This window comes from Stegostoma tigrinum, chromosome 12, assembly GCF_030684315.1.
Source record: "Stegostoma tigrinum isolate sSteTig4 chromosome 12, sSteTig4.hap1, whole genome shotgun sequence".
In the NCBI taxonomy this organism is placed as follows: domain Eukaryota; kingdom Metazoa; phylum Chordata; class Chondrichthyes; order Orectolobiformes; family Stegostomatidae; genus Stegostoma; species Stegostoma tigrinum.
In genome coordinates this window covers 33339780-33366819 of record NC_081365.1, presented here as the reverse complement: position 1 = coordinate 33366819, position 27040 = coordinate 33339780, and the positions used below count along the sequence as shown (strand labels likewise).

The following is a 27040-nucleotide window of genomic DNA, read 5'->3' as shown; positions in this document are numbered from 1 at the left end:
ACTCTATTGAGGGTGATAGTGACCACATCTGTAGCACATGTTGGTTGCTTGGGGAACTCTGGCTCAGAGTTGATGAGCTGGAGTCTGAGCTTTGAACACTGCAATACGTGAGGGAAGGAGGGAGTTACCTGGACACTGTGTTACAGGAGGTAGTCACACCCCTTAGATTAACTACCTCAAATTTGGAAGGGAAGGAATAACTGCCAACAAGGCAGATAGAGGGATCCAGGAAGTAGTGCTGAACAAGACTCAGCCCTTGATCTTGTCAAAGAAGTTTGAGATTCATGCTCCTTGTATGGATGAGAGTGGGGACTGAAGGGAAGATGAGCAAACTGACCAGAACACTTTGGTACAGGTTGGAGTCAGAAGAAAAAGAATTCATGGAACAGTTATGAAATGGTTTTTGGGAGCAGCTTGCGGTAGAGCCTACTAGGGAACAGGCAATTCTGGATTTAGTGATGTGAAATGAGGCAGAGTTAATTAGGAAGTTGAAGGTGAAGGAATCCCGAGGGACGAGTGACCCCTATTATCTGGTGGAATTCACCCTGCAGTTAAAGAGAGGGGAGATTGAATCAGATTTTATGGTGTTACAATTGAGTAAAGGTAACTGCAAAAATACAAGACAGGAGCTGGACAGCATTGATTGGAAGGGGACCCGCAATGGCAGGAGTTTGTGGGGGTAATTCAGGAAGCACAGCAGAGATTCATCTCAAGGAAGAAGAAACATACTAAGGGAAGGACAAGGCAACCACAGCTGACAAGGGATGCTGACAAGCTGTCTGCTTTGGTCAGTTCTGTCACCCACCCTCCAATTTGTGCATTTGTCGACACTGGGAGCACCTTGTACCTATTGGATAAGCCATAATGTGCATATGCTAGTGTCGGACTGCAGTGGACAAAGTCAGAAGTTACACAACACCAGGTTATAGTCCAACAGGTTTATTTGAAATCAAAAGTTTTCGGCGCGCTGCTCCTTTTTCTGGTGAAGGAACCTGATGAAAGACTAGCGCTCTGAAAGCTTGTGATTTCAAATAAACCTGTTGGACTATAATCTGGGGTCGTGTGACTTCTGTCTATTGGACAAGGACACTGTCTGAGGCTCCTCCAAATCTAAATTCTGGATCTCACAACCTGCCTTGCTGATAATCACATCCTCCAGTTCCTAACTGTGGATAAAATTTGATGTAATTAATTTAAAGGATGTGACTGCCTCTTCTCAGTGTCCAGGTATGTCTCTCCCTAACTGATATATCAGAGTGTCCACAGTTTGGATTCCAGCTCATCAGCTCTGAGCTGAAGTTCCTCAAGCAGCCAGCACTTGCTGCAGAAGAGGTCACTGTGGAATGCGCTGGTGTCCACCAGCTCCAACATACTACAGTTACACCACATCACCTTCCCAGCCATCAGTATTCTATTAATGAATTAATTTAGGTGCTAAATATTTTAGAATTGAATTTCTTGACAGTACTCTTCTACTTGGCAATCAAAAGAGAGACTGAAGAAATACCCACCCACACCTACTTGTTTTCCTGTGGTGTCATACTTTGGCTTGACAGATAGAACCAGGTGGAAGGTTAGTCTGCTGCTGGTTATTTTCTGCTTTCACTGCTCTTCTGTCTACTTTGCAGTAATGCTGACTTGCTGCACGCACCTCTCATTCATCCATATCCCACCAAGTATGCACTATTTTTAATTCCAGGGCAACTCTGTCATTAGCCCTGCTGTCAGTGTCATTCATTGTACACAACTTATAACCCATGGCCACATTCTCTCTTTTGTGTGTTGCAGGAATGCTCACTGTCACTGAGTTCAAGTGGGCTCCCCACCAGCCCCTCTCAGGAGGAGATTTCAGAGACCCCAGAGGAAGCAAGATCAATGCTGCCTCCTGCAAACCGCATCAACTCAGATATTGACACCTCAGGGAGAACTGTAATTAATTGGGAGCACACAGTGGTAAAAACATCACTGCCATTTCTCCACAGCTAGCTGGGGAAGAAACACCCCAGGCCATTGGCGCTCAGAGGACTCTCAGAGACCAGGCAAGAGAGGATCTGGTGGTATCAGCAATCAGGGACTTCACATGTACAAGGAGATAGGAGCAGCAGGTGGGTATGTGGGAGGCAGTGGTCCTCATAACCCAGAGGCTGCAAGATCGCAGCTACTCATTGGAGACCCAGCTGCTGCAAGCATGGAATTGTCTCACTGCTTCTTTGGACAAGTTGGGCACTGCCATGGAGAGCCATATCTAGCACACTTAAGGTCTGCTAGATAAAGACCTGCACACCTTTGCCCTAGGCATTGATCCACAGCTGCAATGGCAAGGCAATGGGTGGGTCAGAGAAGGGGTGTTAGGCTAAAGTGTTGTGGAGAGGAGGAAGAAGACCCACTGAAGATACTTTGGTGGTAGAGGAGACAATGACTTGAAAATGAACTTGTGCATTTATATAAATTTCAGTGCTTCAACTTTACACCTAATTGTTAGTCTCTCTGTGTTGGCTCAAAATGCTTAGTGACAGAATCTGGCTTTAGTTAATAGTCACAGTCAAAGTTCCATGGATAAATATTTGTACTAAGAGACCTGGACTGCATCATCTGGAAGCAAGAGGAACAATGCATGTAATATAGCACTGGACCATGATAACACTTTGACCCTCCTCAGACATCATCAACACTCATTTGTGGTCACTATGTCCAAAAGTCTAACTGTCAATTAATTGTTCAGCTATGTCTCTGGCAAGGAGATGCAACACACACAGGGGTTAGGATTGGCAGGAATGTGCCAATGTGCCTTGCTACTCAATCTGTCTTTTCAGAGCACCTTGCCAGTGTATCAAAGAAGTTTAATGATGATTATGAGGGTTGCACATGCTGGGTATCAATATTCATGGACATGAGGTATGTGTTGCCAGTGCCTATTTATCATGTTTGGGCTGCAGTTTTATCGAACACAGTGTGAAATTTGTTTGGAACAAGCAGTTAGCTGAATGCACCAGGAACCTGTTCCGGCTTCCAAGATGAGATTTCTGAACTTATGTAGTGAGTTTGGTAAGTCAGAAAGCTGAATATTAATACAGCGAGTAGGACTGTCAATGAGGTATTTAACAAGGAATAACTGCCCTTAATTGGCAATCTGCACTACTTAGTGAGAAACTCACTATGTTGCTTGTGCAAAGCAGAAGAGGTGGAGTGAGATGCTCCTGATATTGAGCTGGACCTCACCAGACTTCTTGTTCAATTCTGCCAAAAATCCCACCATAACCCATGTCCCTTAAATCCTATAAGATTCCACTTTTGGTCACTAAATGCAAGAAGTAATAACACAACACACATGCATGGATTAAAAGTGAGAAGTAAGTCCAATAAAAGATACAAGTTGAAAGATATATGGTTGCTTTTCTGGGTTGTTTGTGAAAAGCAGATCGTGGAACATTGATAATTGATTTTGAGGTTCTTGTTTTGCAGGTTAATTAAAATCCTTTTCAACTGCCTTTCTGGCTTCCAGTACTTACAGTAAGAGAGATCTTTACTTGCAAAGCAGCGGTGACTAGTATGCAGTTACTTGGCTATGACCTTGACAGTACCCAAACCCAGGCTGGTACAGATATGTACCTCAGCTCAGTAAGCACACTTTCTCCCACTAGCACACAGGGACGTTTGAACTGGCTTTTTTAACCCCTGTTCTTGTGTATTTTTGAAAGGGGAAGGCACAAAACATGTTTCTCTCCCAGATTGGTGGCCTTTCTCCAATCATGTTCACAGTCTGGGAAAACCCTTTGCTGATTAGTTGGTAATGCATTTCTCCACTTTTAAGTTCATACCTTTCAAAGTTCCTTAATACCTCATCAAATGTCAGGGTGACATTGTGGTTCAATGGTTAGCACTGCTGTCTCACAGCACCAGGGCCACGGGTTAAATTCCATTCTTGGAGACTGTCTGTGTGGAGTTTGCATGTTTTCCCTGTGTTTGTGTGGGTTTCCTTCAGGTGTTCTGGTTTCTGCCCATAGTCGAAAGATGTGCAGGTTGGATAGATTGGCTGTGCTAAATTGCCTATAGTACCTAAGGTGTTCAGGTTAGGTAGATTAGCCATAGGAAATGTAGAATTGCAGGCTTGGGGTGGGATGCTCTTCAGACGGTCAGTGTGGACTTGATGGGCTGAACGACCTGCTTGCACACTGTAGGGATTCTATGAAATTTGACACGCCAGAGTCTCTTTGTCCAGTCACTGAATTTACATTCAGAATCATTTTGACTCTTTTGAAAAAACACATGTTGGAATTAAAAGTTCAGTATATCCTTAGGTAATCTGGGGTTATGATCCATGGTCATGACACAAGCACCTGTTGATTTTTTTTCCTAATTATATTTTTGAAATTCTTACCCGCTACTAGTGTTAAACTGAGCGGCCTGTAGTTCCTACATCGTTACATTCTTTCTTGGATAAAGGTGTCACATTTACCACTCTCCAATCCTCTGGAAACTCCCCCTCATCCATGGAAGGTTAAGGCAAGTTCCCACGTCCTCTAGTAATCTGGTTTGCAAGACATCTGGACCAGGCAACCAAACACTCTAGATATATCCAACCTTCCCAATAGATCCTGCCCATCAATTTTCACCTCATCCATTACGTCTTCCATCTCTACTTCTACTGATATTTTATCAACATTCTCTTGCTTAGAAAATATAAATAAAAGACTCATTAGGCATTACAATCTCGGCTGCACCTCTAAGTATATATTACCCACTTTGGCCTTAATAGGATCTAAACCATCTCTTTCTAGATGCTGATGTTTTTACAATCCTAGATTTTGGGTTTCCCTTTTCTTTTAATTGAAATTCTGTTCTCTCTTTGCGAGCTTTATTTTTCTCTTCACTTCCTCTCTCAACATTTCATGTTTGGGCTGTTTCTAATTTGATACTTGATGTGCGCCCTAGTTTTTGTTTTCCTTCATCATATTCACCTTCTCCATCATCCAAAGCTATCTGGCCTTGCTTCCCCTACATTTTACCTTTGCTGGAAAGTACCTAATTTGTGCCTGAAACATCTCACTCATTGCTCCATTGCAATCCTTCCTCCCAGTCTTTGATTCCATTTAACCTTGATTAGATATTCTTTCATCCCATTGGAGTTAGCTCTCTTCCAGTTTAACAATTCTACTTCAGATTGTTTCTTGCTCATCTCATTTCTAACCTCATTTTTATGATAGAATGATCAGTGTTACCCAATGATCCCATGTACACTTAGCCCACTTGTCACATCTCATTCTCTAGCGCCAGCTTTAACAATGCCTTGTTCAGAGTTTAACTGAGAACATGTTAGTTGAGGAAAATATTTCACAAGCTCCACCCCCTCCTTTCCCTATTATTCTAAAATTATCACAATATATTTACTTTAGTTCCCTAAGATCTGAAATTTCCTTGACACACCACTATCTTGTGTTTGTCCTTTTAAGGCAATTTTCAAGACCTAGCTCTTTGATCAACATTTTGATCATATGACCAATAATCTCCTCTAGTTCTTGGTGCTATATTTTGTTTTGTAATGTTCTTGGGAAGCACTTTTTGCTGTTCTGTCACAATAAAGGCACTATACAAATATGAGTTGTAGTTAAGTTGTTCAAGTACTATTTTACAATGGATTACTTCTGCTCCTATATCTTAAAATCTTATAATCATTAAGGGAATTAAGGGTTATGAGGGAAAAAGCTGGAAAGTGGAGTTGAGAATTATCAGATCAGCTATGATCTCATAGAATATGGTGGAACAAGAATTGAATGGCCTACTTCTCTTCCTATGATTTATGGTCCTATGGTTTAAAGGAAAGTTTTCTCTTTTAGCTTATGCCATCACACTGGTTCAGCTAACAAACCAGCTGTGGGAGGCACAAAGGGAATAAGCCTCACCAGAATGTGTAGCTTATCCCACAGCACCAGTTCTGCTTACCAAAGGTGGCCCACTCAGGCACTTGCATTCCATGTCCAGCTCCAAGCCAGCAAGTTAGCTTCTTACCCATTTAAAGTTTGAGAATAGGTTGAGATCACTTCGGCCCCAAGACCTTGAATCATTCGCTTTACCATGTAAAACTGTGTGGCTGATGAACACCAGCTATCCTGAGGGAAACTTCGGAGGGAACCAGATACTAGATGTTTTGATTAGTCTTTCACCCCAATACCAAGGTCAGATGACTGATCTGCATATCAGAACCACTATGGACCTTCACCAGGCTTATCCGTGGCTTTTAAAAGGGCAGGTGGAGGAGCAGTTTTCCAATGACAGTTTGAAGTTTTGATATTAAGTTCTCAGAGAAGTCCAGGCAGGTCAGCTTTCTTGGCCTTCATGGTGCAGAGCCTATTTTGTATTCAACAGCATGCTATGAATTGTCATTAATACTCAAGCCCAATGGAAATTCGTTAACAAAAAAAGGGGAAGCAAATGCCTTCATAAATACCTCTACATCTACAAAGGTGGGGTAGACACCTTCCTCCAAGCACCAATAAGTGCAAACTTCTTCAGTAACTTGGCTCCTCCATAGCAAAGCTATTTTTTTGTCAAAAACTTACAGAGTAAGGGATGAAACCTCACTGACCAGGTCAACCAGCTCATGAAAAATTCTCAGTCAGATGTAGTTTTACTTGCAGTTCTGAAATGTTTACGGTGTAACTGGTGAAGCCTGACCAGGCCCATTAGCCTGACGTAACAAGGCAACTGCAAGAACTGACACCAGCAAACTTGACTGGATGAGGCCAGCAGAGATCAACTGATAAAGTTCAGATAAAGGTAAACTTGTTGAAAAAAAATGGAATAGAACGGAACTTATTGGTGTGGTGACTGGGGAACTGGAAGGATTGTAGGGAATTGAAGGAGCAGACTGGAACATGAAGCTGAGAATTGTAGTGGTATAGGCAAGGGGGTTGAGGAAGGGTGGGAGCTGCATACTAAGGAACACAATGGGATAGTTTGAGAATGAGCCAGTGAACTGAATAGGGGGAGAGAATGTAAGAATAAGGCTGGGCACAGGGATCAATGTGAGAGAGGGATCAGGAAGAATAAGATAGTAAAAGACCTGACAGTCACATTGGCAGATTGAAGCATGACAGGGGATACTAGAGGAAAGGAGAAGGCCATCAACAATGATGGCAGAAACAAAAACAGAAATTGCTGGAGAAATTCAACAGACCTGGCAGGATCTTGGACAGAAAGCAGAGTCAATGGAGAGGAAGCACAATCAATGTTTTGAATTCATTGACACATCATCCCTGTACAGATGCTGCCAGGCTTTCTGGGTTTCTCCAGTAATATCCATTTTTGTTTCAGATTTCCAGAGCCCATAGTTCTTGGATTTATTTATTATTATGATAGAGGTGGCAGATATGTGTGTTCTAGAGGGAGAAGGAGGAGGGTGAATCACCAGAAGGAAATGGTTAAAACAGTCATTTTTCTCTAGAAAGCATTTCAAAAGCAGCGCTCAGAGAAAATGTAGTGCAAACGGAAAGGGCTCCAAATCTGATTGCACTTGTTCCTGTATAGCACAAATAAATCCAACTGGGCCAAATGAAAGAGAAACTAAAAAGTGCAATTGCATGAACACTTGTTTAAGAGATTTGCACAAAAGGGAAGCGCTCACTTTTTAGTAAACTGAATAAGTCCCTACAATTCCATACCTTAAAATTCCAACCATATGATTCAGTAACCTTTTACAAGATGAGCAGCTGTGAAATGCCAGCAATGATGATGGTTCTGATTCAATGTTTAGCCATGCAGGAGTATTCACAGGCTGGTATATATTAAAGTCAAATACATGAGAATGTATACAGTTTGTAGATTCCAAGGTTGTAAGATTGTATTGCAGAGAGTAATGAAGGGTCACCAAGAGTTAGATTGTGTTCATTTCCACATGCTTGGGAAACAAAATGTAAGATAATAAGATATGAAAGCAGTGGTCAGCCATTCGTTCTGTCAACTCTGCTGTACCATTCAGTGAGTGCATGGCTGATTTGACAATCGTCAATTCCACTTTCCTGCCCCTCCCCCATAACCTTTGATTCCCTTATTGATTAAAAATCTATCTCAAACCTGAGTATACATAATGACCCATCCATTGTAATAAAGAATTCCACAGATTCACAACTCTCTGTGAGAAGAAATACTTCCTCATCACTGTCTTAAATGTGCAAACCCTTATTCTGCGATTATGGCCACTGGTCCTCAAGAGGAAACAACCTTTCCACACCTATCCTGTCCAGTTCGCTAAGAATCTTGCGTGGTTCAATAAGGTTGCCTCTCATTCTTCTATATTCCAATGAATACAGGTTCAATGTATATAATCTCTCCTCATTTGACTGTGTTTCCATGTCCGGTACAGTTTTAGCAAAACCTCCTTATTTTTATACTCTATTTCCTTTAGAATAAAGGCTAACATTCCATTTTCCTGCCTCATTGCCCATTCATCTTGGTTGCTGACTTTTTTTGTCATTCACAGACAAGGACACCTAAGTCTCTCTGTTTTGTGACTTGCTGCAGTATGTCTCCATTGAAATAATATTCAGTTCCTCTATTCTTCCTGCTAAATTGCATAACGCTACATTTCCCCATCTGCCAAGTTTTTTGCCCACTTGCATAATCTTTCTACTTCCCTCTACAGTAAAGATCGAGGCTAAAAATATTTTGCAGATGAAAAGTGTCAGGTAGGGGAATATTAGTCATGGGTCAAGGAGGATGAACCTGACCATGTAGGGGTAGCTGTAGGGTAGGATTTCACCAAGACATAAGCAGCCTGTTATGACTGCAATGAGTATATTGACTATGTCAACATCTCAAATGGAAAACGTACGTCATTTCTGATACTTCTTCACAGATCAGTATTTCCGTTCCATATGCTTGACCGACTTACCCAAGCAACAGCTGTATTAACTTTACTAAGGTTCAGAAGAAGAAGATGGAAGAGAAGAAGAAACGCCAGTCCCATTAGAACCGGAGACACAAGGCTCAGGAGGCTGCAGCTGTGGGTGAATAAGCAGTGCCTGAAGAGGGGACCTGGGCTTTCAGTGCTGTTGTGCACTGTGCCAAGACAGGGTACAGTGAAGGTGTTACAGCTTTTTGCAGGTGAATGAAATGAAGTATCAGAGATGTCTTGGCTTGGCTCAGGAGATTGTCATCTATATCTGCCACCTCCTGCAATCGAGTCTGTAGCCAGTTGGCTTGGAAGGAAGCTCTATGTCTATGGAACTGAAGCTCACATTGATACTGAACTTCCTCGCCACTGGCTCCTTTCAAAACTTTAACTGTGGGCATGTGTGGTATCTCCTAAGTGGATTTGTGGGATGCTTTTAACAGGAAAGCAATATAATTTGTCTTGTTTACCATCAATCTAGACAGCCAAGGTGCCTGACAATTTTGTAACCATCACTGAGCTCCCTCATTAATAAAGGATCATTGACTGCACATGGGACTCTCAGAACTCTGTGGCAACATCCAACCATTTTCATGAATAGGAAGCGATAATATTCCCTCAATGTCCAGTTTGTTTGTGTCCAAAGGCAAACATTTAGGAGATGTGTGCATGCTTTCCACAGACCTGTCATAGTGCTTGAATTCTACACAACTCCCAGGTTCCTTAAATGTTTGTTCCCCACCACCCTCACCCCAAATGCCAAGGGATACTCCCCGAAGGCATGGCTAATGACACCATTATGTAATCTTTAAACTGATACTGAACAGGGCCACAGTACTGCCCGTACATCCACTACGGCCATCATTGAGTAGAGAGTTGGACTTGTAAAGATGACTTACACTGCCTGGACCACCTCAGGAGGACTACTCTAGTACACTTCAGACAGGGTATCCACAATAATGATTGTTTGTAGCATTCTGCACAACCTTGCTCAGTAACAAGGTGAGAACTTAAAAGAAAAGAGATGGATCAACCACCTCTCTGCTCAGATGTGGAAGAAGGGGAGCATGATGGTGATGTTGAAGAAGCCAACACTGATAATGACTGAAAAAACCAGGAAAGTAGTGAAGTGATGCAGATAGACCTGGAGAACCTAATAACGGCAGGCTTTCAGGGAATATTACTTTATATTAATGTATGTGGACACTCAGAACCACTACTAACACCGAGAGTTTTTCCTGCTCTCCATGGAATACTTGCTTTAAGCTAGCTAGTTTGTCACAAATTGTTGTTTGTTTCCTTTGCGTCAATAACATCAATTTTCTGGCTACAGCATTAGTATGGAGTTATGCAGGATAAAATAGAGGCAGCACTTACATGACTCAAACTTTTGTTCACAAAGGGCATTCATCTATCACTTAGATGCAGACAGGCTCAACTACGATAATTGATTCCCTAAACCCAACCATGTACCTTCAGTTCCTCCTTTCTAGAGATTAGGTTCCTCCAAGAGGATACCAGTGAAAAAGAGATTCAGCACACTTTGTACTACTGCACATCATGAGCATGTGAGGGTCTACAGAGACCATCACTTCTTAAGATCGTCTACATGAATAAATAATCAAAAGCTGATTGAGAAAGATGATATGATTGTTGTACAACGTGCCATATTTGTGTCAAGTTTAATGATGGACAGAAGGTTGACACTCACGTAACAAAAATACTTTAATTTGTTTATTCTTTCTCTTCTCATTGTTATGTTTTCATGCCGACTCAGTAATACAGCTAAATGGGAGGAAACTTGCTGACTGCTTTGCTACATTACCACATTAGTGACTTTGTTGGGTATCTTCTGATTGAATGAGGTCTAAAGGGCTCTGGTTTGCTGGGGGCTATGCACAAGTGCAGATGAAACATCCTCAGCTTGACACTATACAGGTGTTTGGGTTCCTAGCAGCGCAGTGGTGGTGCAGCAGGGAATCTCTGGAGTGTCCTAACATGACAGATCCATGACAGTGTTTGGCTGTCACTCATTTACCCCTGTTGATGCACAACAGCACCTTGAGGGATTGGACCACCTGAAGGAAAGTTCATGCCCCTTAGGTCTCTTTTGTTTTGCCAATGAATGATTGTATCCATGCTTCAAGTGATAAAGTGAAGGTGCCCATGGATGTTAGGTTGAAACTGATTATTCAACTGAACCTGGCTCTGCATGGCTGCTAGCACGAAAACTTTGGGGCATGGGTGAAATGATGGTCTAGTGCTGTTATTGCTGGACTCTTAATCCAGAGACGCATGTAATATTCTGGGGACACAGATTCAAATCCTGCCAAGATAGATGGTGGAATTTGAATTCTGAGGAAGGACCACTGAACCTGAAATGTTAACTCTGATTTCTCTCCACAGATGCTGCTAGACCTGCTAAGCTTTTCCAGCAATTCCTGTTTTTGTTTCAATAATTCAGAGTTTGAAGATGACTATGAAACCATTGTTGATTGTCAGGAATAACCCATCTGGTTCACTAATGTCCTTTAGGGAAGAAAATTGCCATCCTTACCTGGTCTGGCTTACATGTGACTCCAGACCCACAGCAATGTGGCTGGCTCCGAACTGCCCTCTGGGCATTTAGGGATGGGCAATAAATGCTGCCTAGTCAGTGACTCCCTCATCCCGTGAGTAAATGTTTAAAAAGTGCTCATATGCCAGAGTCACGACACCAGAGAACTAGAGCAGACTCCTCTGCCCTTCACTCCAATCAGTGCATCTCTGGCCCCTCTGTCGGACATTCCTCTGCTAGTCTTTGTTTTTTCATCATTTCATTAATGCATGAGTCCATCGGCTCAACATCTGTACTTGGCCCAGCAGCAGCCAGTTTTCTAGCAGACTCCTGAGTATCAGAGACCTCGGCTGCTTCTTTCTTCTCTAGCTGTAGCTCTGTGTTGGTGCTGTGCTCACACGACTGTGACACCAAGCCTGCCCCGGACAGATTACCCAAAGAGGTGAATGTTTCTATGCTGGTGGCCTGTGGGAACGAGAGTCATGATAATGCATTATCTTGGAGAATTGTGGCTGTTCCTCCTCAAAAGGTCTAGTTGGAAAAGCTGATGAAGAGTGGTGTAGAGGCTGGGGCACCACTTTTCATGAGCTCCCATCATTATATTATCCAAGATTTCAAGATGCTGCTGCTTGTTGTACAAGTAGCTCCTTGGAGGCTTTTTTCACTTGACAGCAATATATATTCAATCTTCTCTTCAGCAAAGGCATGTTCCCCATGCTATGCTACCAGTTTGGTGCTGTATGGTCAGCCATCCTGCCCTGTCTGTGCATCTCCACATTGATTCACATTCCCTGCAGAAAGAAAGAACCAGTAAGAGACAGTCGCATAGCAGATGAGAACTATGTCTGTATAGATATAGACAGAGATGCCAACCTCCTGAACTGTGATTGTATGTGTTACTAGTAAGAACAATGTTGTATGAAACTAAGGTTTTCTGATTGAGAAGTTGTTTCATGTTGTTAAACAATTAGACTTAATGTAAATCAATAAAATGTTACCTGAAATGTGTGCCCAAGATCCTGAAGCCATGTCTTTTTTTGGTCACCTTCTCCCACGAAAAGTTATGTTTGTTCTCCTAATTGTGATGAAAGGTCAGTGAGCTGGTGGTTTGTGAGCTGCTGGATGTAGTAGCTCTTTCTCAGTTATAAATTTAGACCCTGATCGATGGGCAAGAGGCTGAACCACTGTGGTACAATATTGCTACACCAGTGATTGTAACTAAGTGATAGACAATGATTGCTCATGGTGCATCTGATGAAAATGCCAGGTGCTGAATCTTATATAAGACAGTACCTCTGCAGTAGCAAGCTTACAATGCTAATTCACACCCATAGGAGCATGAAGCATTGGGCAGACAATGGTGGATACCTGCTGATGGAGCAGATCATTCCTCATCTTGTGGCATTGGAATGGTATTTCTCTGGAGCCACTCATAGGCACTGACTTCTGCAGTCACCTCTGTCCAGGCTGCCATCGTCAGTCAGGATGGTCTGTTGTTCCCTTTTCTCCTGGATAGTCTACAGGACAACCTTTATACATGTGGCTAAAGTATGACCCCACTTTTTTCTGGGCATCTGAAATACCCAGTTGCCATGATGTCCAGAGATTGAGCAATGCTCCTGACAGACAGAAAGGTTCTGCTCAAGGGCCTTCTGAGCCTTGTTGTTAGCACCCGGAAGGTCCTTTGAGGAGGACCTAATCTTGCTACCCCTAAAATTTGACATTTCACCTGTACATGAATATGCAATGAGCTGAGCAGGATACATGATGGATCTGACAGATAAGTTTAAAGATAATCCCAAGAGGTTCTACAACTATATTAAAAGTAAAAGGGTGGCTAGGGATAGAATAGGTCCCCTTAAAGATCAGCATAGCCATCTATGTGTGGAGCCACCAGAGATGACGGAGATTTTTAATGCATTTTTCTCCTTAGCGTTTACTGAGGAGAGAAGCTAAGGAAACAAGGGAAAAAAGTAGGGATGTTTTGGGCTGCGTACACATTACCAGAGAGGTGTCTGCAGCCTTGAAGTACATTAGGTGTATAAATCTCCCGGGCCTGATCAAGTCCATCCTCAGATGTTGTGGGAGGCTAGGAAAGAAATTGCAGAGAGCCCTGCAGAGATTGTTGCTTCATCTCTAACTACTGGTGAAGTTCCAGAAAACTGGAGGTGGCCAATGTTGTTCCATTGTTTAAGAACGGCAGGAACGCCAGGGAACTTAAGGCCTGTGAGCCTGACACCAGTGGTCGGCAAGTTATTGGAGAGGATACTGAGGGACAAGTTCAAACAATATTTGGATAGTCAAGGTCTGATTAGGGATAGTCAGCATGGATTTGTGCGCAGGAAGTTATGTCTGACAAATCATTTAGAGTTTTTCGAAGAGGTAACCAAGAGGATGGATGAGGGTAGGGCAGTGGATGTTGTCTACATGAACTTTAGTAATACCTTTGACAAGGTCCCATGCGGCAAACTAGTCGTGAAATTTAGGTTGTATGGGATGCAGGGAGAGCTAGCTAATTGGATTCAAAATTGGTTTGATAGTAGAAGCAGGGATGATGGTTTAAGGTTGTTTCTCAGACTGAAGGCCTGTGACTAGTGGGGTGCTACAGGGGTCAGTGCTGGGACAAGGCATGATTAGTAAGTTTGCAGATACTCCGAAATTAGGAAGTATCATTGATAGCAAGGAAGGTTATCAAAAGTTATGGAGGGATTATGATTAGATGGGGAAGTGGGCTGAGGATTGGCAAATGCAATTCAGTACAGATAAGTGTGAGGTGTTGCACTTTGGAAAGTCGAACCAAGGTAGGAATATACAGTAGATGGTAAGGTCCTGAGGAGTGTTCTGGAACAGAGGCACCTAGGAGTACAAGTACATAGTTCATTGAAAGCAGTGTCACAGATGGACAGGGTGGTGAAGAAGGCACTGAGCATGCAGGCCTTCATCGGTCGAGGCATTGAGTATATGAATTGGGACGTTATGCTACGGGCCATACCTGGGAGTATCATGTACAGTTTTGGTCACCCTGTTATAGGAAAGACATAGTTAAACTGGAAATTGTGCAAAGAAGATTTGTGAGGATGCTGTCAGGACTGGTAGGCCTGAGTTATAGGGAGAGGTTGGCCAGGATAGGAGTTCATTCCTGGAATGTAGGAGAATGAGGGGTGACTGTATTGAGGTGTATAAAGTCATGTAGGCATAGATAGGATGAATGCATATAGTCTTTGTCCCAGGAATGGGGAATTGAAAACTAGACAGGTTTAAGGTGAGTGGAGACAGATTTAAGAAGGACCTGAGGGGCAACTTGTTCACACAGAGAGTGGTGTGTATATGGAATAGGCTGTCAGAGAACGTGGTTGACGCAGGTACAATAGCAACATTTAAAACACATTAGGATAGGTGCATGGATGGGGGGAGGGTTTGGAGGGATATAGGCTAAATGCGGGCAATTGGAACTAGCTGGGTGGCCACCACAGTATGGGCTGAAGGGCCTGTTTCCACACTGTATTACTCTATGACTCTAATTGTGGAAGAAAATCTAGCCTGCCAATACGTGGAGATACGTTCTTTTAGCCCTGCATCAACACTTAATCTAACAAGAATCAAGATTCAGCCCAAAATCCATCCAGAGCAACAAGGACAAAAAGGCCACAGTCCCATGGTTCATATTTTTCACTGTTTGGCTCTCGTTTCTGAGTTTGCATTAATATTGCCTTGTTTTCGAACAACCTTCCTATGAACTTCTATAATTGCGTCCGTGATATCCTGTGATGGGCTGTACCACTCCTAATAGTGGCTACAGTCTGACAGCCCTGCATATGGGTCATTTCAATTTCCTGATTGTTATCTTCATTGCAGCGCATTTCCCTCACTTGCCTGAAAGCTGACTGGTTTCCGTTCAATGGCTTCCTTCCAACAACAAAATACAACCGACCTTCTCACATCGACAATGAAAAAGAGGAAGTGCTCAGAAGTACCATTTATAGGAATAAAACTTTAAGAAAAAGTTCTGACATCAAAATGTTATACGATTGTTTAAATATTTAAAAATATAAACAACTAATGCAGGAAGGACCACCCATCAAATTGACTTTAAAATACGAATAAAAATATTTCATGCTAATATTATAATTAATAATATTAAAATGTTATTTATCGTGATTACGGTGGCTTGCGCATGCAGTTAATATTATCAGGGAAGGTCGAAGACATTTTAATACGATTTCTCGAAATGTCAAAAAACGACACAAACTTTTGATTGTCTTTACATGAAATGTGCTTTATCACGGCGTGTATTGCTACTGTTGGGAGAAACTTTTTGACCAAAAGCTCAAATCCGGGCCACTCTCTTCAGTCTGTAGCGAAGAAGAACGCTTCAGAAAGAATCTCACATGCAGATGTTGTTTAGGGGAGAGCAGCAGCTCTGCATCTATTCCAGGAAGGGATCGAACTGCACCATGCTTGGTTAAATCACTGTGCGGATGACCGAGTGTGATTAAAGTTCTGGGTCATATTATTACAAAGACCTCATTAACTTTGACCATTTCGGGGAATCTACACAGAACCAATCTATTTGGAGTTTTGCTACGCTTTCGGACGTTGAAGAACCCCCCCCACACCCTGGTGTCTAATGGTAGACTTTGCTGGGTCCAGATCAGCGACTGACCACAGACTTGTGTCATCGGGATGTGTGAAGCTGAGAGACTGGGTAGCATGTGTGTTATTCCAGCGCATGACTTTGTGATCTGAAAACAGAAAAGACAACGGCTGTCTCTCTCGGATCAATTACAGAGATAACTTGCTTGCGAGGACTCCTGGGGAAAATGGAGGTAAGGTGAACTTGGCAGCTGCGTTGCAAATCGCCTTTCTCGAGACATGTCACTTTCCAATTCCTGACAGCTCTCTCCACACGCTCTTTTTTCAATCTTCTGTCCACTCCATTTGACTTATTTCTGTCAACGTGGGTACTTGTATTAAAGGAGCATGGAGTTTCTGGCAACTGTATTCACACTGCAAATCGTTATTTTAGTTTCCAGCAGCCCTGTGTGCAAGTTACAGATTAAATTGTAGTTTACCATAAAGGTTTAATGGGGAGAAGCAACTAATTGACAGCGATAAACGAAAACATTCAGTGCAACTTCAGTGAATCTTTTCTCGACGTACCTAAGTTACGATCAAGTGAGAAGTTAAGAATCATAAACCCTCTGACATCAGCGGGAATTTTTGCAATTTTCTTCGTCGCTTTTTCAATTGAAACTCCAATTAAAATAATTAGTTACACTTATCGAACTACAGATCCTAGCCATGGAGTGTGAGCAGCTTACACGTGTGTTAAATGGCGTCTCTGACCTGCCAGGTGAAAGCCTATCAATATATTCAAAAATACGTTGAAGTAGTTTGAAGTACAAACACATTCATATTGAGAAGCATCTAATTACAGAAAGTAGAAAATGAATTTACACAAAGGTAAATAAAGCAATATTTTATTTTTGTTTACAGAAATGAGAATGATATCCCATGCATGTTGTTCCAGTGTATTCTTTATCACGATATTGCAACAAAACATCAAGATTGAGTGTCTTATGCAGTATGTATGACCCCTACAGGAGGTCTGGTTCTGCACCTGTCTTTAAAGTGGGGTATCCCTAGGTATACCTTCCCTTTTGGTACTCGGGGTGCGTAGTAAAGAATACTCTACTTTGCTGCTGTAGAATAATGTACAAAACTGCAGAAAATGTGACTTCACCTTTCACACAAATTCTGCTGTTTTCAAGGGTTTTATTTGCTCAGTTGGCAAAAGCAACAGATGGCCTGGCACTCGTTACTTATTTGTTCACAGGATGTGGGCATCACTGGTGCGGTGAGAATTTATTGCCCATCCTTAACTGCCCTCGAGAAGCTGGTGAGGGGCTGCTTTCTCAAAATGCTGAAGTCCATGTGTTGCAGGTACATGCAAAGTGCTGTTAGTGAGTTCCTAAGGCTAACAAATTAAGACAGTGTGAGATTCATTCTTTGATCTGTGCTGAGTTTGCTCAACTTAACAAGGTCAGCAGAGGGAGATTGATATCCGCTAGGATTCCCTTTTATGAGTTTTATAGACTGGTTCCTCTCTAGCGAATAAGGATACAGTGTTAAAAAAAATTCACCCAGATGAATAGCTCTTTGGATTAGTTAGACACATGCAAATAGCCACTTGGTAGAGGTTGCTGGTGCTCTGGAACTGTATTGCGGCTTGTTGCTGTCATTAGAAACTAAAGGAAAAATATTACTATCCTCATATAGTTGTTTTAAATTTCTTTCTCTAAATCATTTATATTTTACTGACTCCTGTAGCAGTAAAAGTGTGTAAATGGTCTCATTAGGATGCATGACATTTCAGGAAAATGTTAGCTCTTTAAAATTTACCAGGGTGGAGTACCAAATATTTATGCTGGAATGAAGGAAACCTTTATATATAAACACACACACACACTTCATTCATTATAAAAACATTTTTTAAAAAGCCGGTCAGAAAAATCAGGAGATGTTATGTATGCTATGATTCATTAAATCATAACAGCGTAGCAAACAGCCATTCAGCCATCATGCCCATACTGGCCCTCCAGAGGATTTGTATAAGAGTTGATATGTTTTAATCTGTAAGCCTTGAACTGTAGCAAATATGAACTTACACAAAGAATACATTGGGAATTTAACACTGCGTAGTTGGAGCAATCTCAGTAATAATGATTTGAATTACTTCTCAGCTTCATTACTATTCCGTATATAAATGATGAAAGTGAATCATTAAAAGTAACTAATACTAACCTATCCCACAGCCACAGAAGGACAAGATAAGGATGGTAAGTGGTAGCAAAGGTTGAAGTTCTTTGATGACTTCTTAGAGTGAGGTTGCTGCTTTTAATAAGGTAAGCGAGAGAGATTTAAGCTATAAAGACCAGCCTTTTCCTGATAACTAGTTTTAAAAATCATATTGTCATAGAGTCATATAATCCCTGCAGTGTGGAAGCAGGCCATTCGGCCTATCGAATCCACACCAACCCTCCAAAGAGCAGCCCACCCAGAACCACCCCTTGACTCTATCACTGTAATCCTGCACTTCCCATGGCCAATCCACCTAGCTTGCACATCCTTGGACAGTGGGAGGAAACTGGAGCACCCGGAGGAAACCCGTACAGACAGGAGGAGAATGCACAAACTCCACACAGACAGCCTTATCAATGGATGACATTGGATTAGTACTTGACAAAGCTACACTTTTCTTCTGTATGTGACACAGAAGTGATTTTCTGACTTCCATTGTCAACATTCACCTGAGGGAATTGCCTCAATGGATATCTGGCCTATAAGGTCGTAGGCAGCATTGCCTCTTAACCTTTATCCTGCATGGGCCTGTAAGGTCCAGACTTCCAGAACTGGAAATGTGCTGACTGTATCTGATTCTGGGATTGGGGGTAGTGTATTGAGATGGAGAGAAAATTGGTTAGAAAAAGAAAACAAAGCGTGCTGCTTGGCCTGCTGTGTTCATCCAGCTCCACACTTTGTTATGTAGGAATAAATGAGTCATTTTCCGAATGGCGGGCATTGACTTGTGTGGAAATGCGGGGATTAGCACTAAGACCACAGCCATTCATAATATCTGTTAATGATCTAGATGAGGGAGCTAAATGTAATATCTCCAAATTTTCAGATGACACAGTGTGATTTGGACAGGTTGAATGAGTGGGGTATTATATGGCAGATGAAGTATAAATGTACAGTAGAATATCCTTTATTGTTATGTGTACTAAGTACAGGAGTACAGTGAAAAGTTTATATTTGTACCCAGGAACGATTCATGGTGTAATTTAGAAATAAGACAGTTACAAGGATAAACATTGCAGTCAGACAATCATTCCATGTCACTTAGTGCAGGGGCTTCCATACTTGGTCTGACTGGCCTTGCAAGCCTCTGATCGCCTACACCAGACTCTAGTCCAACAATAGTCACTGCTCCACCCCAGGTCTCCAGCCCTCTCCACTCAGCACCGCTCCATGTCTCCAGCCCACTCCACTCAGCTCTCAGTTACTTTGCACCGCTCCATGTCTCCAGCCTGCTCCACTCCTGCTGTCAGTTACTCTGCACCGCTCCATGTCTCCAGCCCGCTCCACTCCAGCTCTCAGTCACTCTGCACCACTCCATGTCTCCAACCCGCTCCACTCGGCTTTGAACCGCTCCACACAGCTCCATATAAGAGGTCATTCACTTGTTAGAAAAAATAGGAAGGAGATTATTATTTGACTGGCTGTAAATTGAGAGAGGGGAAAGTGCAATGAGCCCTAGGTGTCCTTGTGCACCAGTTGCTGCAAGTAAGTGCAGCAGACAGGAAGAAAGCAAATTGTATGTTGGCCTTCATAGAAAGTGGATTTCAGTACAGGAACAAAGATGCCTTACTGCGATTATACAGGGCATTGGTGAGGCCAAACCCAGAATATTATGCACTGTTTTGGTCTCCTTATCTGAGGAAAAATGTTCTTGTTATACAGGGAGTGCAGCAAAGGTTTACCAGTTTGCTTCCTGGAATGACAGGACTGACATATATGGAGAGATTGAGTTGTTTAGGATTGATTGGACTTTAGAAGAATGGAGTTTGGGGGGGGAGGGGCGGTGGGGTGGAATGGAGTGGGCTGGGAGGAGTGGCATCTCTTTGAAACCTATAAAATTCTAACATAACTAGACAGGTTAAATGCAGCAGGATATTCAGGGTGGTGGGGGAGTCCAGAACCAGTGGTCATAGTTTAAGGATAAGGTAAACCTTTAAGAAGTAAGGCAGGGCAAAATTTCTTCACTCAGAGAGTGGTGAGTTATGGAATTCGCAACGACAGAAAGTGGGTTGACACCAAAACATTGTGTTTTCAAGAAGAAGGTAAGTCGCTGTTGTGGCTGTAAGGATCAAGGGATATGGGGAAGGGCAGTATTAGGCTACTGAGTTTGATAATCAGCCACGATCATATTGAATGGCAGAACACAAGTTCATGGGGTCGAATGGCTGACTACTACGCCTGTCTTCTATGTTGCTATGTTTAAATGCACAAAATTTTGGAGTGGCTGTGCTCTTAGAGGGAATGTTGGTCACAGGAGTAGGCCACTCAGACCCTCAATCCTACTTCACCTTTCCAGATCATGGGTTGATCATCTACCTCAATGCCATTTTCATGCCCTATCCCTGAATCCTTTGATGTCATTAGACTCTATATAGCTATCAGTCTACGTCTTGAACATACTCAATGAATGAGCTTCCACAGACCTAGGGGTAGAGAATTTCAAAGAATCACTATTCACTGAGTGAAAAGAAACTTCTCTTCACCTCAATCCTAAATGGCCAGCTATTTGTTCCAAGGATATTTCCATTGTCTACGCCCAGCATCCAAGGAGAACATTCTCACACCATCTACCCTGTCTAGCCCTCTAAGAATTTCACCTCTCATTCTTCTAAACTCTGGCAGATGCAGGCCTAAGCTCCTTAACCTCTCCTGATGGTACAGTCCTGCCTGGGATTTGGCACAGGGCTTAATAACCGTCGCCTAGGTTCTAAAGAGTATTTGGGGACAAGAACTGATGCCTCGAACAGGAGCATCACTGGGACTCCTGATTTTCATCACTGCCCCTGTCCCAACATGCAATGAATTAATCTGGCAAACATTCACTTTACTCAGCCTGTGGAAAGGAAATTTTTCTTAGGTAGGGCAACCAGTAGTGCCTACGTTACTGAGATTGTGCGGTTGCCAAAGTGCTGTACAATTGAAGCAGGGATCATTGATCATCATATTTGCTTGTGATAAAGTCTAACACAGCATTTACCCTACTAATTGTTGTATCTGTATTAACTTTCAGTGACTTACAAACTAGAAGTTAAAAATTCCTTTTGTCCTCAACACCATTCTCTCACTGTTTTAAATAAATATTTGGAAACGCTGTTCCTCTTAAAGTAGATAATACATATTTCTACCTAGCTTTGTGTCATCCACAAACTTGGAAATTTTATTTTTGGCCCTCACATCCAAATCATTGGTAATATGGGTTGTGAACAAGTGTTGATCTTTCCAGTCCCTCACTAGTCACAGTCTGCCAAACTGAGAATGACTCAACTGTTCCTCCTCTGTTTTATTTCTGTCATCCATTCATTAATCAATGTCTTTATAATTCCCTATCAGATGGGCTCTAATATTATTTCCTAACGTCCTTTTGGAAAGTCCCCTGAAAATTCAAATGTGCCATATCCACCTGTTCCCCTCATCTACTCTGTTGGTAAATCCGCAAAAAACTCCAACGAGCTTGTCAGACATGATTTCCTCTTCATGTGGGCAAGTTGATTTTGCCCAATCAAATTATTTTTTGATGTGTCTTGTTAACACATCATTGATACCCGGTTATAGTAATTTCCCTAAAATTGACAGCGGGCCGACAGGTCAGTAGTCCCCAGTTTTCTCGGTCCCTTCTTCTTTCGGCGACATTGTATTTCAGAGACCGAACATCTGTTTCAGGCAGTGAGGGAACTGCATATGCTGGAGTGTGTCCAATAAAGCTGAGTAGGGTTGTGAGTTCAGGTTGTGGATCCTACGAAGAATGAAAAAACAGGAGAGGTCCTTCACAGGTCTGGGGTACCTGAAGAAGGGTCTAGGCCCGAAACGCCAGCTTTCCTGCTTCTCTGATGCTGCTTGGCCTGCTGTGTTCATCCAGCTCTACACCTTGTTATGTGTTTCAGGCAATTGCCGTGAGGCACCTGAAAGAAAGGGGCTTCATGAGTTTAGCAGAAGGGCCAAATCCGGCACAGGTTGGCACAGACTATCTCACTGCTAAAGTAGAATGCTATGCCACCATTTGATAACAGAAAAATGAGCACAACGCATATCAATTTTCAACCTCAATTGCAAAAAAAGCCAAAGAATTTCATGTGATGCTCCATGCTTCAATGAATAAAGAGGAAGCTCCTCTGACATTATATTTATAACTGCAATAATGTTCATTTCTGTCATTTGTTCTTTCTGTACCTCTTGGCTGTTCTAACTTGAGCTGAAAGCCAGAAAACATCAACAAAAAGACACAACCAGATGTTGGGGATCAATGATATTATATAGTGTGGTAAGCAAAATACAAAGTAGTAATGTATCTTTTATCTATTGTTTGTAAACTCTAGTCATTGCAACATGTTAAAGGGTGAGAGTGCAAACACAACAATTAAAAGTGAGCCTTGAAAACAGATTGCGAAGTAATATTGCTTAGAATTGGCAAAAATAAACAAATAAACAAAAATTTTCAGGCTTATAAATGTGGCTGGCGTGTCTTTTGTTGCAGCAGGACAGTGAGGACAGACTTGAAGTACAGAATAGTGCTTGGCTCATAGAGCTGTGGACTCAGTACAACCCATTTAGATGTTAATGACTGACAAAGGAATAAAGCTCAGACTCAAATGAACTATTTCACAATACACCAAAATGGACATGGACAGTCAAACACGACAGTCAATCACCAATATTCAGCATTCAGTGACAGTAAAGTTCATGTCCTGCCTCAAATTTCAGCTACCTTCAGGAGACTTAATTGGATTCACACATTGATTATCTGTCCAATATTCTGTTAAGTAAATGAAGCCTTGCTATAATTTTCAGAAGTATTGATTCAACAACAGCATCAACTGTGATTTTGCCATATTGATGACTTTGTAAGGTGAAGAGCGAAACTGGTTGTTTGCATGAAATAATTCATTCAACTATCAACAATTGTCTGTTGTACATAGCGTAGTAGTGCTTTTATGTCATCCCTCCAACAGAAAAAATACACATGAATGCAAGCTTTAAGGGAAATATAAAATATATTCTCATTCTGAGCAAATGAGACATCATGCATCTTTTGAAAGAAAAAGGAACAATGGATTGCTGACTCCTTGACATGAGATACGCAGGAAACTATAACCATGAACATTTCCATATCCAGGAAGGAACAAATTTAATAAGGCGTATGGGACCTGGGTAAATACTAAGAAGGCACTGGGGTACTCCAGAAAGCGTCAGATGTTCTAAGTATCCAGAGCGAGAGCTTGACAATATCTATCAATGAACCTCAGACAGATAAAAACTGGATAATGCATATTTTATGATATTTGATATCCACCATTGGCATTTAAAGGGAGCTCCTGCAAACTATGAAAGATCAAGGAAAATGTTATGTTCAGCAGCAGAGTAGCCATTATAACCAGGAAGACAGAACCAAAGAAGCTGAAAAGAAAACATTCTGAAAATAAGATGAAACCAGCTAATGCATTCTATTCAAAATTCACCTTACTCATACCACCAAGTGTCAATGGAGATAAGTGCCAGCTCAATATAAGCAATGTACTTGCATCTTCTCCACTGGAAAATAGGCTTACTCTGAAATCTCTCCCCGTCTTGATAAGAACAGAGAATAAATTGATCTCCATCATCAAACTTTGTTTGCATTTCACCATGCTTGTTTACTTCAAGTGCATGTTCGACAAAAATATGTATATGAAAGATCAATCGATGCTTTATTAGGAGGTTTGGATTAAAATTATAGGCTTATTATGTTGCAAAGAATAATTTAAGTCTGATGACTAGGAGTGTTTAGAAAACTATAAGCGTCACCAATAATTAGATGAAATGGAAAAAAAAGGAACACAGTAAACTAACCAGAAATATCAGAACAAAATTTACAAGCATTTAAAAAGAGAGTTGCTAAAGTAAATGTTGGCTCTAGATGCAGAGACGGATAAATTATTGTAAGGAATGCAGAACTGCAGAGATACTGAACAAATATCTTCTGTCTGGCTTCACAGTAGAAGGCATAAGTTCCATACCAGAAGTACCAGGCAGTCAGGGCCTAACAAAAATAAAGAATGTAAATAATTAGTATCTTCAGACCAAAACTATTGAAGAGGCATGAGGACCGAAATCAGACAAAGGCTGACAATAATACATTTTTGGTCTGTTAGGGTTAGGTATGCATACAGCAGACAAGTAAGTGGAATTGAAACTGATCATTTTAAATGGTGGATGAGGCTGAATGTGCCATATGCTCTATTTCTGCTCTATATCTAATGTTCTTACATATGGTGATGGTTTAGGCTAATTATTGCTCTCTTGGAAATGCAACTGACTTGATTGCTTTTGCGTTGTGAACAGAACAAATGACATATTATGAACACCTAAGGACACTTATTCATTTAGTTATTGTACAGTTTGGCGTGAGTGGTAGACTAAGTGTGTAATTTTGAGTGTTTGCATTGATCTGTACCATTTCTTTAGATCCACACATTTGAGAGATTTGTAATACAATTGTAATTTCATAAAATATTAACAGGTAAATAATCTGTTAAAATGTTCTCAATATGTGATCTCTGTCCTTTAAATCAGTCCAATGCCCTGGTTTTAACCACTGTTCCTTGAAACTCATTGTGTTGTGATAGCTTTCTAGAATTGGCCATGACAACTCTCAACCTCTTGTACCTTCCTATCCTGTGCCTGAAAGTAATGTTCTTCATTTATTCATTTCTTGCCTGTCCCCTTTCTAAATTCTCTGAGCCTAAAGGTTCCAGGTATGTGAAGTCTTATTTCAGTGTTCGTGGACTATAACGTTGGTTAATTTGTGGATTCATGAGTGAAATTGAAAGAGAGCAAATTAATTTTATCTTAATACTGTATGATAATTAGACAGAGGAGCAGAAATAGGCTGTTCAGCCCATCAAGTCTGCTCCACCATTCAATAAAATCATAGTTAATGTGATAATCCTCAGGTCTACTTTCATGCCTTTTCCCCACTACCTTTGATTCCCTTATTGATTAAAAATCTGTGCGTCTCAGCCTTGAATATAGCTAATGACTCAGCTTCAATAGCCCTTTGTGGTAAAGAATTCCACAGACTCACAGCCCTCTGAGAGAAGAAATTCCTCCTCATCTGTGTTTTAAATGTGCAACACCTTATCCTGAGAATATTCCCAATGGTCTTAGGTTCCCTCACAAAGGAAAACAATCTTTCTGTCAAGTGCTGTAAAAATTTTGTCTATTTCAAAAGGTATCCTCTCATTCTTCTGTATTTCAAAATACACAGTTTATCTTGTTAATTTGTGATATCGTCAAAATAAATCTGTTTCCCAGGAAGTTGTTATTTTTTTTCTGGGTGTCCTGATTACCCATTCCAATGTCCACACCCTATTCATTTTACAGCACCATTTGGATCATCATGTGAAAACTCGTTGTAAGAGCTAACCATTTCATTCTGTAACCCTGATGTTATCCCATAGCACTGTGAAATTTTTCTTTTGAAGTATTATTTAAATAGTGAATAACTATAGAATTCTGAAGAGTAGAGACAACCAGACATTCCAGTGCATGAGTCACAGAAGGTTAGTATGCAGGTACAGCAAGTGGTTAAGAAGGCTGATGGAATACTGTCCTTTATTATGAGATGAATTGAACATAACATGTTTACATTTTAATGCCTTGGTAAGGTGAGGACATTGGTGAGACCAAATCTTGAATACTGTGCTTGGTTTTTGTCTCCTTATTTGAGGAAGGCATAACAAAGGCAAGTTGTTACAAATTTAATCCTTGAAGGCAGATCAGAAGAGGTTTACTAGATTTACAGCTGAAAAGAGTTGGTAGTCTTTTGAGGAGAAATTGAGCAGACTGGCTTGTTTTTAGAATTTAGAAGAATGAGGGATGATGGATTTACTTTAAATGAATCTTAATAGTTCATGATGAAGTGGACATGTAACAAATGTTTTTTCTGGGATCAGTCCAGAACTAGAGGTTACTGTTTTAAAAGTAGAAATCACCCTTTCAATATAAAGATGAGAGGAATTTTGTTTTCTCTCAGGGGTTGTGCGATTTTGGAATTCTTTGCCATAGACATTGGCAGAAATAAGATCATTGAATATTTGTAAGGCAGATTTAGACAGATTCTTGTTCAGCAAAGGAATCAGAGGTTATCAAGGCCAAATGAGAATGTGGACTTCAGAATGAAAATAGGCCTACCACCAATTTATTAAATGGTAGAGTGACTTAATTCTGTTCATATATTTGTAAAAGGCCATGTGCTTCTTTCTGTGCTGTAACAATTCTATGATTGTAAGGAATATTCAATTTCTTTTTGAAAGTGACTGTTGAACCTAACTGTACACCTCTCAGCCTTTGCGTCCTTGATCACAACGACTCATAATGTTAATAAGATTATCTTTGGTTCACCTCCCACTGATTCTTTTCCCAAGAGTCTTACTTGGTTAGTGACCAAAATAAAGTATGTAATTTGCCTAACAGTTAAAGGAATGTAAGGGCTATGTGAAACATAATGTATTAAAATTTTTTGCATTGCTCTATAATAAATACTGTTCAATCTCGGCTCTTTGCTGTTATTTACAGTATGACCCTTTAACCTGGATTTTTCAGCTTTGTATGCTATTCAAACCAAAACCATATGCTCTTTATGATTATATTCTATATGGAATACTTGTAAGCTATCTTACTGCTCCCACACATTAGCTTATCTCACCAGAAAAATATCTATTAGAATACTTCTGCTTCAGTTGTGAAATAAACTTGTTGGA

General features: G+C 41.2%; 1 protein-coding gene across 2 annotated transcripts in view; it reads left to right on the top strand.

The window, feature by feature from the left end:
- Positions 1–15648: 15648 nt before the first annotated feature.
- LOC125457071 (capZ-interacting protein-like) overlaps positions 15649–27040 on the top strand; it is a 65611-nt gene continuing 54219 nt past the window's right edge. The window contains exon 1 of one of the 2 annotated variants that reach the window (XM_048540782.2): positions 15649–16270. In XM_048540782.2, coding sequence (XP_048396739.1) covers positions 16265–16270 — 6 coding nt within the window. In that variant the 5' untranslated portion in view covers positions 15649–16264. Of the gene's footprint in view, positions 16271–22474; positions 22564–27040 lie in introns of those variants that run through there. The other variant, XM_048540781.2, reaches the window with a different exon arrangement.